At 40.5% G+C, this 12,970-nt stretch overlaps 1 protein-coding gene across 1 annotated transcript in view; it reads left to right on the top strand.

The window, feature by feature from the left end:
* The first annotated feature begins 4,659 nt into the window (after positions 1-4,659).
* Positions 4,660-12,970, top strand: part of MICU2 (mitochondrial calcium uptake 2) — a 136,549-nt gene continuing 128,238 nt past the window's right edge. Inside the window, exon 1 of the mRNA XM_086881873.1 lies at positions 4,660-4,914. Coding sequence (XP_086737999.1) covers positions 4,675-4,914 — 240 coding nt within the window. The 5' untranslated portion in view covers positions 4,660-4,674. The remainder of the gene's footprint in view (positions 4,915-12,970) is intronic.

Consider the following 12,970-nt stretch of genomic DNA (forward strand, 5'->3'; position numbering starts at 1 on the left):
CACAAAATGCTCACATTTATTTTCAGTTTTACTAGTGGATGAATGTTGACTGTAATTAGTTCCATTTCCATCATCTCCAAAACATACAAAACGACTGGACTTTTTGTAAACTAACAGCTTAAAAGATTCTTCACCTGAGGAAGGTAATTCAGATTCCTTGAAACTAATCTCTCCTCTTTTTGTTGTTTTTGCTTGCTTGTTTTTCTTGTAGAGGAGGGATGGATGCAAATTATGAAAATGGTCAAGGTTGAACAGAGCTCTGAGCAGCCTGACCTAGCTGAAGATGTTCCTCCTCATTGGAGGGAGGTGGACTGGATGACCTTGAAAGGTTCTAACTATTCTATGAATAACAGTCATACAAAGCAGCTTTGGAAATCCCTGAAGTCAACTTCTAGCCTTCACCATGAAGACCTTGGTAAAGGACTTTTGAGCATCTGGATAGAGACCAAGGTATCAGCTGGCCAACTTTAATAACTGTCCAGTTCTGTCCAATTACCCTGTACTTTTCTAAGTGTGCTAAGAATATTTTGTGCTATCGCATTTTGGAAAACTTGTCTTCCTGTGCTTACATCCTTACCTGCTTCAGAGTGTTTGCCTTTAATCACAGCAAACATGTTTGCTAAAGTAAAACAGAAGTGATATTCTTAAGAGATCATATAAGTTTGAAGGGGTTAAAGGAGGTCTGGCTTTGTGAGACCTTCCATTTCAATCTTCTGTCTGACATTGGGCAAAATATCATCTTAAAATTCAATTCTTGACTTACAAAACCAAGCAGTGATATTTGCTGTCTTTTGATTAGCTTGTCTGTTCACCTCTTCCAGGAAAGTATCAAAATACTGTTAGAACACTGCACAGCCTACTGTAATCTCACATTTGGTTGGAGCTTACTGTCATATGTACTTATGTTAAGTAAGTCAGAGCAACCCCCACGCTATTTCTTGTGAAATGGGGACACGTATACAAAAGATGGCTTGCCAGCTTCCCCCGTCAACTTACAAACGGCTGATCACTGCCTTCCCCAATCCAGTTCATGCAGCATTTGAAGTCCGGGAAGACTGACAAGCATCATGGGTGGCCTTCAGACTAACTGACTGAACTCAGCTCTCAACTCTTACTCTGTAAGAAAGGGTTTAGACAGAATGTAACAGGAGTTAATTTAAGCTGTTCTGAGACTAAATGAATGCTGGCAGTAAGCCTAATGCTCTTGCAGGGATTGGAGTTCTAGTAGAAAGTGAATCCCTCTTGGAACCTGGCCTAACACTCTTAAAAGACACAGAGATGTGGAAGTGGACCTTCAGACACGATGAGACGTCTGTTTACTCGGCATTTTAATTTTATTTTTTTTTTACTTTGTAATGAAACTTAAAAGAAATATGTTTCTGCCAAACATGATTTCCTATGAATGACAAGACTCACAAGGCTTTTGTCTCACAGTAGTATGTTACTATCTTTTGATGTGACTTTACATTATATTCATTATGCCTAATGAAAGACTAAGAAAAGACTGCATTTAAGCATTGTTACATAACTATTCAGTGGGACATTGAATCTTGAAGAAAATTTACATTTTAAACATTTCAGAAAACATTTTATTAGTATTTTCATTTGCTTTTTCCAATTTTCAGCAATGCAGACACCCCTAGTACAAAGTCTAGAGACGGAAAGTACACAGAAAACATTTTTTAAAAAAGCAGGTAGACATCTTGCTAAATGTAATGATTTCTGATTTCTACAAGAGCAAGGAAGAGCAAACTGAGCAGGATGGCAAAGGGAGGTAACATTTTAGTGCTGCAGTATACAGTAGCTGATGACATTTGTCACCACATAACTCAATTTGTCTGGTGAAACTTGTATTGCATTTATCAGACTGTCAGCGTCATTTCTACAGACCACAGAGATCTTTGCTTTCTGTCATAAACTCCCCTGCAGTGATACTGCATGGGGTGCAACAGAACTATGTCTGACTCACCAAGAGTATTCTAGCTGTTTAAGGCGTGTGTTCTAGCACTCACAACTGTAGCAGCACAGTGACAGCAGCACAGCTGGGAGCAGCACTAGCACAACAGCAGCTTCATACTCCGGGACCCTTGTGCCCAAGAGGTGAATTTACTGCAGAGAGAGAAGGGGTGGCTAAGGACACTTAACTCGCCCATCAGCATTGCGTGCTTGCAGCCATATGAGGATAGCTCTCCATTCACACTGCAGTTGTATCTGTTCCAGGCAGGAATGTCATCTGAGGAAAGACAAATGACCTACTTATTTGTTTTTACTTAAAGAAAAACTGAGAATGCCTGTCAGAACAATGAATTAAACCTCCTTGCCTAAGCTGTGGTCGTGTGTTCGACATCAAGGGATCTGGCATTCAGAAATCAAATCTCTCAGCCATCCTTTATAAGACATTTCTAAGATGTTGCCAGCACTCATGAAATGCTTGCTATTGGCTGACACAGAAAGCAAAGTACTTTTAAGGTGCTGGCACAAATACTATGTATCAAACTATAAGATTGGGATGGATGGAAAATATTTTGTCTGTCTAGAGGGAAACAGAAATAGGCATACAGAAAAAGTGGGATTTTACACTGTGTTTGAGTATAACAACTGACAGATTTTGCTCCTATGTTTTATATTGGGATTAAAAAGGCTTTTCCCATATGAGGTAGTTTCTAGGTCTCTGGGAATAGGAAAAAGCTTTTGCAATGTATATTAGCACGTAGAGATGGAAACCATTTACCCTGCAAGTAGCAGGGTAAATCACTGGGTGATTTTGCAATGAGCAGTCATTTGTGCTCCCCAGAGAAACTGTTTTTGAAGAGTTTGTATCCTGCTAAGGACTTGGGTCCTGAGATTCCTGAAGATATCTTAAACACCTCACAGAATGACACCCACTGAACAACTAAAAGAAAACTGCATAAATTCTGAGATGCCATTAGTAAAATGACTGAAATTATGTTCTATGAAACTGAATTAATGACTTGGAATTCAGGTCAGGGAAGGAGAGTGAAATGAAATTACTTTGGTGGCACTGATGGATGATCACCTTTTGTCAGTGAATGGAGGGCAAAAAAGCCCTGTTTTGAAACTGTTCCGTGTTTCAGAGCCTGTACCAGAACATCTGTAATGCTGACAACACAGTACTGGCTGTCATATCAGAAAGAGAAGGAAGACACAGTTTGATAAAAAAGACTGAGTACTTTCTGAAGGCACTCAACCAAAGACCAAAGTAATAGAAAATTGCATGCAGCTGTTCTCTCAGCAGTCTTTCTCCACATGCGCGTGGAATTGCCAGGTGAACTACTCTCATAACATGGACACTGGTACTGCCAACATAAAAATGACATTTAACTCATGCTCCATTTTACTTCATATGACCTTATCATTAATTTCCAGATGGCCCAATTTTCGAATGTGATCAACTAACTAATGTTTAAGTGTAACCAACCAAGACCTACATAGTTTTGTTAAAACTATGGCAGTGAGGGGGGGAAAAAAAGCACTCTGAAGCATTCACGGTGAGTAGTAGTCTTTTGGCACAAGTGTTACTACCAAAGAAGTCATTCTGTAATGCTTCTCAATTAACACCTCTGCCACGACAATTTCTGTAAGCACATCTTCTGTCATCTGTATTTCATGAGAAACTCTACTCTGCCCTTGAAAAGGATATTCTAAACTTGCTCATGCTTTTGTTGTTTCTGATCTGGATCACACACTGAGCAACACATCCATATGGGCCATCAACTCCTAGGAGATCATCAGCGCCGGGCCAGTCTCGCTTGTGGAAACTCACTTTAACCTGCCTTGCTCACCTAACCTGCCCTGCTCAGTACCCCGCAGGACCCCGAACCCGACTCGTGTCCCACTGTTCCTCATGTACTCAGCAGCGGGAGCCTGCTCTGGGAGCACAGTCCCATCAAGGAACGAGGTGAAGCCGCGCCCTGTGACAGACACCCGGGGGTGGCGGGGGCACCCCTGGGCCGCAGGACCGCTGCAAGCGTCGCCACTTCTCACTCCCTACCGCACAGGCCAGGCCTTCCGTGCCCTGTCCCCTGACACAACCCTGCCCCTGCCCTGCCGGGCCCTGCCCTGCCCTGCCTGCCTTCCCGCCCCACCAGGAACCCGCCTGTCTCCCAGCGGAATCCTGGAAGGGGGCCCTGCCGCCTGCCCTCACCTGGGGGGGCTCCCTGGTCCCTGACGGAGGCAGCGGGCGCACTCCGCCAGCGTTGCAGAAACAGGGCATCAATTGGCTTGGAAAAGACTTCCGAGATCATCGAATCCAACCTGTGGCACATCACACAGCCATGTCAACCAGACCACGGCACTGAGTGCCACGTCTAGTTTTTCCTTAAACACGTCCAGGGACGCTGACTCCACCACCTCCCTGGGCAGCCCATCGCAATGTCCAACTACCCTTGCTGTGCAGGAATTCCTCCTAATGCCCAGCCTAAGCCTCCCCTGGCGCAGCTTGAGACTGTGTCCTCTCGTCCTGTCGCTTGTTGCCTGGGAGAAGAGGCCAACCCCCGCCGGGCTACACCCTCCTTTCGGGTTACCTCTCTGCCAGCTCCGTCCCTCTGGCAGTGCGGATGCCATCGCTCCCGACAGCGGAGCGGGGCCAGCGCGATCCTGGCGGGACCGGGCCGGAGCTGCCCCCGCCCCGCGGCCTCGGGCCCGGCACTGCGCATGCGCCACGCCGCCGCCGCGCCGCTTTCCGGGAAGATGTCGGCGGCGTGGAGAGCGGCGGTGGCGGCGGCCGCCCGAGCCCCGCTGCGGGGGCGGCTCGCCGGGATGAGGCCCCCGCGCAGCCAGCGCCGCCCGCCCGCATGGGGAGCCGCCGCCGCCGCCGCTGCTCTGGTCGGGGGAGGCTGCCTGGCGGCGTGTTACAGCGGGCGGCCGCGCGTGTTCCCCGCGGTCCTGGCTCAGGTAAGGCAGCAGCATCCCCGCTCCCGGCGGCGGGCAGGGCTGGGCGGCAGCGCGGGGAGCCGGGGCGCAGGGGCGGCTGTCGGCGGCCCCCGGACGGGTCGGGGTCCGCGGTGTTCAGACCCCGTCGTGAGGCGAGACGTGGCTGTGGGAGCCCTCCTGGCCCCGGTGCCCGGCAGGTAATGCGCGTCCCCGGCCCCCTTGGCATCAGCAGCGTGTCACTTGGGCTGAGCAGCCTCGCCTCATCGACAGCGATTCCGCCCTTCTCCGCAGCGGGAGAAGGCAGGGTTTGCCTTAGCACGGAGTGTTTGCCCTCTCCCCTTGACAGCCTGGTGGTGCAGAGCGATGGACCTGTGTGCTTTGCACAGACACACGGCCTGTGGTGAGCTCCGGGTCTTGCTGGTAACTTTGGGGGCAAACTTCCACGGTGCCCGGTGTGCACGTCAGGTGCTGTTCAACAGTCATGCACGTTTTTGTCTCTTACAAAAATTATATCTGTTTCACGGAAGTGGTACTTCCGTAGTTCATACTTTGTCTGAAATGCATCACACAGAATGGTTTCTTCTTACTATGTCCAAAATGGGTGCCCTGGATGCTAAGATGTGGTTTGCCTTGGAGCATCAGGGCACACTTAGTAGGGTGCTCAAAGACAGATCGTTATTGTTTATAAAATAATCTTTGTACACGGTTTCCCAACTTCATCCTTTTCATGGAGGCAGTGACTTTTTTCCTGTTCTTTCTTCAGATAAGAAGTTACTGTCAGTTAGAGTTGGTTTTTTATTTCAAATCTGGAAGACCTAAATGCTTTGTAGGCCAGAGGGTTTAGGTGTGATGGGGGAAGAGGTCAGTCTATGCTTGCAGCGCCATTCATCTACTTATAGCTAAGAATTTTTGGAAGTATTCAACACTTTGTATGCTTTGATGTCTTATCTCTTAACAGTGATTAAACAGGCTGAGCTACAAGCAGATAAATAGCAGCCTTTATTCTTAAGGACAACCTTTATTCTTGAGGACAACCTTTTTTCCTGAGTCAAGAACAAAGAATTACTTTTTTAATACTTTTTTTTTATATATTGTAGTCTTCACTGTCGAAAATATCTAAGATACAAAAGTTTTTAGAAAACTCAATTTTTTTATTAGATGAGTATTTTTCTAACTAGATTGTCTTGTAGTCCTGATTCCTTGGACAACATGTGTTAAACTTCAATTTTCAGTATGCATCTCCTAGCAAGGAAAGCATCCATTATGCAGCAGATATCCTACTGAAAACATATCTCCTTGTTTTTCTTCTGTTTAATTATGTGAGGTTTTTAAACAGCATTGCATTATATTTTAAAAGTGTTGTCATTGAGACCAATTTCATTTATGCATGGAATTCTTGCATAAGTAGATGTGTATGTAGGTATATATAAAAGCTGTTAAATGTGGGAAGTAATAATTTTTAAAGAGTGTTGAGTGAAGGGGGTCTAACTCTGGTGCTGCTGTGTTCTCATGGAGTAGCTTCCATATAATGCAGGACTGTCCTACAAATATGCTTTTAATAATTTGCAGGAGACAGTCCAGAAATCTAGGACTTATTTAACTTATTTGGTTTTGGAGATGGTAAGTTGCTGGACTCTTCAAATATTTATTCAGTTTGAACTTTTTAGTTTTGCAATAAAAGGACTGTTGGAGAAGCTAATTCTCCATATGTGTTGTACTCCATATTGTTGCAGGCTATGTACTGAACATCTTAAAACTACCTAAGAAATGACCATGCAGAGCACATGCTGCAAGTGGATTGTGAAAGCTGAGAGCAACAGTGATAGAGCCAAAGAGGCACACTGCAAATCTTTTAAGCAGTTTAGATGTTACTTGTGGCTTCTGATAGAAAATATTCCAAAGCAAACCAAAGTGTTAAAACAAGTAGTCACCTTTATTACATGTTTTGAAGCCATCTTTTTCCCAGTTCAGAGATTGTGGAATCCTGACAAATGAAAATTTTTTATACATTCTCATCGTGGATAAACTTACTTCCTGTTATTCTTCCTTTTCATTGTAACTAATCTTAACCAGCCTTGCTTGAGCTTGTGCTGACAAACAGTATTGAACTATTTGTTCCTGTTATAGTATGCTATGTAGTGGGAATGTTGGCAGCATGGTATGTGAAATATTACAGGTTAAGGCAAGTATTTGAAATTAAACAGCGTAATTTTCACTACCTTTTTATAAAGGAATATGTAGTGGAAATATTTATACTTCTGTATCAACAACAAAGCTACTGGTTGCTCTTGAGAATACAGGGAGATTATGCTACAGTGCTTCCCAATTTTCCTTGGTAATTCCTTGACTGTTGAATTCCTGCAAAACAGGCCGTAATTTTTTAAGATATTTGATAAGATATAAGTGAAGCTGACAAAGTGACAGTGTATCTCCATGCTGTAAAGAACCAATATAATAAGACTGTATGCTTTTCAGCAGCATCATGTTTTGTTTAAAAATTCTGTCATTAAGATCAATGTCTGTGTGTGACTCTGGTGTAAGCATAATTTGAGTCACTGAGTAAATTTCATTCTTGTCCTAAATTACCATTAGTAACTTTGTTGCACAAAGACTTCGCTGTCAGTACTTCCTGATTGTTTCGGTCAAGTAGTTGAAGTTGATAGCTCTATTCAGATTTTCCGTTTTTCTCACTAAAACTAGTCTCTGTCAAAGTAGTTAGACTTTTTTCAGTTTTTCCTTGTTCTAGGCAATTTCAGACATAGAGTTTTTAGTGAAGCTGGCGAACAGCATGCTGAAGGTAAAGTTCTTTAAATTTAGTACTTACTCTTTTTTATTTCTTTCTTCTAAAGCTTTTAAGAAGTCTAAAATCAAAGACTTACACATTTGGCACCTATTTTCTTAAACCTATTTTTAATTCCCATCTTTTCTTCCCACTGGAGTGGGTTTAATCCTGCTCATATTGGTTAGGGGCACTTCTGAGTTCTGCTCAGATTAAATTAAATTAAATTACAGATTAAATTACTCAATATTGTGTGTGAGTCTTTGCGGAATCAAAGATCCCGAAGGGTCAGATAATCTGTTTTCTTTTTATGAGTTGTTTGAATAGTTTCTGGTTTATTTTGTAGTGGTGTATGTTTGGCTACTGTGTTTTAATATAATTGTTTATTCTGACAATGAGTTTTCAGTTCAGGCTTTTTTTTTTTTTAATTTTGGCACCATTTTCTCACCATTTTCACTGCCATTTACCTGTTCTTATAATGTACATTCATTGGTTAACATCTCAGTAATAAAATGTTTTATATTTAATGTAATAATACCTCTGATGTAATCTTTCATGATCTATAAAGTTGTTTTCATTCTCTATCTTCATTTCCTGACCTGCTGTTTAGAAACATATAGCTTATATATGTTGAAGTAAGTCCTTAGTGTTGATAGTAAAACTACAAAGATTATTATAGCAAAATAAACACAATATTGTTGAAACTTTTTCTTTATAGATGCCAGGTTTTGGTTCTATCTACACTTGATAATTACCAGTGAAGCTGCACTGACAATACCCAAACCAGATAATAGCTTTTGTTGGAAAAAAGACTAGATCCATTTTTTTTAATAAAATGAGCTAATCATCTTGTATCAAGAAGAGAAAAAAAGAAGGAAGGGGGTAAGGGCTTTTGTTCTACCAATATAACTCAGAATGGGAATTTATGTTGAATTTACTAAAAGTGTTTCTTCTGTTATCCTAACCAACACAGCCAGGTCCAAAATGTCCACATTGCTCTGCACACTGCATTGTTATTATACAGACTGCTTTTCTTTTTTTTAGTAGTGGAAATCAAATTGTGCAAAGGTGTATGGTTTGTAACCTAGATGAGACTTGGAGTATTGTTTCTTGTGCCTTTATTCTCTCAGAGCATGCAGTTCGCAATACTAACATGGCACACTGAAACTAAATTAAGAACTTTCCAGCAGACCGCAGGTTCGATCTTGGACGCATGCAAACTGCAGATGATAAGAAAATTCTGAGAAGCAGCAGGCTGCCAGAGGCAGTATATCCTGCCCCTGCTGAGTTTTTTATGGCCATGTTTAGGTCACTAGCTTCAGGAAGAATATAATTTGATTTGCCCTTGAAAAGTTGTGTTCGCTTTGGTGTGTCACAATTTGTGCTGAGTCTAAGTCACTGTTTTCTAAGTGAGACTGAAGTTGTTACTAGCACATATATGAAGTTTTATGTGTGCGAAGTCTTGTCTGCTGGTAAACATTACTGTGTTTCAGCATTCTCTTTTTAGGGTTGTGTTAGCATTGGCTGGTACTTAAATACTTGATACTGCTTACTTGAGGTAAAGAGGAACACATAACTTAGTAACAGCATTTTTTTGGGTTTATTCTTGTTAATACTTTCTGTTACACGATTGTAGTCTGATTGGTTCTCTTTATCTTACCTTTTCTTCTACTGCTGTCTTGCATCAGCAATCTTCTTCTAAATCAGAGGTGATTCAATTTGTGTCCTGTATATCTTAAATATATATGTTGTATTTGATCATACTGAAACTATTAAGGTAGTGTTTATAGCAATAAAAATGGTTTGTGATAATTTGTGAAGTATTTTTAAGTGTCTAAAATTCTAATTTTATTTAAAATACATTTATTGAAACAATTCTATTTTGGACTGCATTAATTTTTTTTTTTCACTTAAAAATGCATTGAATGTTTCATCATTTTTTCAAGTGTCATGATACTTAAGAGAAACAAAGATGGGGATGGTGGCTTTGTATGTCTCACTTCATGGGAGTGGTGACCCCCATGTCACACACATGGCAGTGGTGACTTTGTGTGTCACAATATGAAAACTGTTATTCTGAGAAACTGGGAGTAAAAAACTTTTTAGTGTTTAAAACTAGAGCTTAGATTTGTTTTCCAGGTATATATGCATACCCACCACAAAAACTTATTTTGGAACTATTGCCTTACACTGTTCAAAGAAACAAGAATACAGTAAAAGATTCTCCAAACATTGGTTTGTTCAGGGTGCACTCCCTTGGTTCTGCCACTGTGGAAAGGCAAAATGGTATATTAACAAATCCTAGGGCTATGGAGAACTCAGTATCACAGCTCATAGGATAATCTAGGGAGAGTGCATATATTAAATATAACTTAGGTTTGTCCGGGCTTTAGTAAAAGCCTCTGGACTCCCAGACTTGGAAGCTGATTAAAAAACAAAATCTATTTTAAAAGTTTTGTAATCCTACCTGTGTTTTTTGGTGGCACTTTGAGACATGTGCTCTCTCCAATGAGATTAAGTGCTAAAATGTAGTTCAGGCAAGTTCCAGTATTTTGTGCATGGTTTTTTTCTCAGGTAAAGTTTCCAACCCAAATCAATAGAAATTTTTTCAAAATAATGTCTGCTACAAGCATGTTACCTGTCTAGTATATATTTGCTTGACTGGTAACTTCTGGCAAAAACATGTAAACAGCATGTGCTTCCAAAACAATTGTAATCAGTTGCATGCAGGTCAAAACAGCATTTTTTTAAAACCATCTGAATTAATTTCTTCAGAGCAGTGGAAGGAAGAAGTACATAGCTCTGGGATTTTAATTGGACTTTTACACATTCTTAATAACTGGGATTGCTTTGTAACTTAAGTTATGCTTACACTGCTTGTAGGCCACACTTTCTCACTCACTACATTTACGATTGATTGGTTGGTTTTTTTGGTAATAGCTAGTGTTATTTAGGAAGCTGTGTATAATAAGTGCATGTGGAAGATTTTTGGCCAGATAAAAATATATATATGGGGTGTTTGAATTCAGTCACCAAATAGACAAAAAGAGTGTGTTTCTTATATATTAATAATGATTCCTACAAAATTAAACATTAGTGCTTTAAATTGTGAGACACTGATGAATCGTGTTAGAATGGGAATTTTTGTGAGGGTATCTTTGCCTGGTTCATGCTGAGGAAAGAGCACTGCTGTTAAGATGAGGCGTCTTGATAAATATAGAACCTGGAATAAAATTGCATAAGGACTTATAATGATGTATAGTCTCGCCTGGAGGGAGGAATGTGTTTCTAAAATAAAACCAGAAAGGATGTGTGCAGTCTAATCTAAGAAACATACAATAAGATTCTTGTGTTTACTCTGTCATCAAAAGAAAAAGGTTGCCTTTTGTTGGAGGAAAAATCCCAGGATAGGTAATTTTCTCCTAAGTAATATTTTGAAGTGTTTATCTTCAAGTCTTTATTCTATTAGAAATTAATTGAGAATGCAGATGCACATAGATTATTACTGGCATGCTCACTAAGTAAAATTAAGCATGTATAAAATAAGTCTGCATCATAATTTTAACATGCTTTTGAGACTTGTTGCAAATGTTTGTAATCCACATCAAACAAGCTGCTCAGTGATGGCTCACAGGCCTCAGAGAAGCCTCACAGTGGAATTCAATTTGTGTGAAGCTGACCACATGGTTACATTATTAATTCTTAAAATCTATGTAGTAAAATAATACCATGTGAAAATAATGAAAATTACCATTGCTTTTGTGGGTTGGAGCATCTTTAAACAAGGACTGTTTGTTTATTTATTTAGGTTTTTTAATCTCCTGCTTTGTGACTCCCTTAAAGGAAGGGACAGCTTTCTCAAAATGTTGTCCATCTTTTTGTATCTTACCTTGCTGCTGGTTATTGTTCTCCTTGCTGTCTTAGGCTGTTCTGAGTGGCAGTACACAGCCAGGCAGTGGTTCCCTGCACAGCCTTAGAGTTTTGTTCTGTTTGTAGCATGGTTGGAAAGGTCTTAAGAGTATTCTGACAGTATTCAGGTTGTGTCCTTGAACTACCTACAAGATGGTGCCTTTAAGTCTTCGTGATAAAGGACGTGCAAGACTTGCAGCCTTTGGAGGAGCCCCCCCACCCCACTTGGATTCAAGGTGCTTTGAAACCCCGGTGTTCTTTTCCAGCAGTGCCCAGCACTGGAGAGGCTCCGTATTCAGCTGTGGCAAACTACAGGGGATGCTCTTGTTAGCACATGCTAGCATCCATCCCTCTGCTGGCTTCATGGTTTATTTTCCACTGTATCCTTACTGCTGTATTTACTAGCTTAATAAATATTGCCAAAGAAAAAGTTGTCATTGATCATGACAAGGCACTTGACAAAGTAGGTAAATGCATTCGATACTGCCTACTCTATACAGGAAATCAGTAGTCATTTTTTTATTAAATGACTCAGATACCTGTAATATATGGCTATGAAAGAGTCAGTTTAACATAATTCATGCATGTGCCTGCTAACTCAGGTATATCATTTGAATATATTCCTATTAATTTTTTTCCTCTACATATAGAAGTAGACTGAACTACTACAGTTAGTTTGGTTCTGAGTTTAAATGACTTCTAACATTGTTGCCTCCAAATTAATCTTCAATGAATGAGTTTTGGGTGTTAGTCTCAAAATATTCTGAAAATAGTGTGTGCTCAAAACATTTTTAAACAACATTCCTCCATTTTTTTAAGCACTGATAAATATACATCTCTCCTGCAAGTAGACTGCTAGCTCAACCTACCCCGCTCTTTCCTTTTCCTTAAATATGCTTCAGGATTTCTGAAACTGTTCCTTTGTGCAGCCAGTGAGGGTAACCTTAGCTACCTTGTGTTTAATTCTGTATTTCACTGTGTTATGGAAATACTGTATGTATCAGGTATCCATCAAGCAGTCTAAATCAATAACTGGGATATTAAATATATCACAAGCATCATTCTCAGCATTGGTGACATACAGACATTGTCATGTTATGTGCCTAAAATAGAATGTGGTATAGAGAGTGTGGAATCTCTAGGACCGTGATTTTATAATTAATTATACCCTTAAATATTACTTATGTATGTGCATTTGTTCTACAACTTTAAATATATGGTATTTCTTCAGCTTTTTGAATATGAAATATTTATATCATTAGGTTTCTGGCTTTGAAAATATTTACATTTACTCCCTTCTCATTGTGCATGGAGATTCTTTGTGCAGGTGTCTTCATTGATACTAAAACAACATGATGTCAAATGTCATCTTGGAGGTCAAGGTTAAAA

Source organism: Cyanistes caeruleus, chromosome 3 (genome assembly GCF_971803275.1).
Source record: "Cyanistes caeruleus chromosome 3, bCyaCae1.hap1.1, whole genome shotgun sequence".
Classification (NCBI taxonomy): domain Eukaryota; kingdom Metazoa; phylum Chordata; class Aves; order Passeriformes; family Paridae; genus Cyanistes; species Cyanistes caeruleus.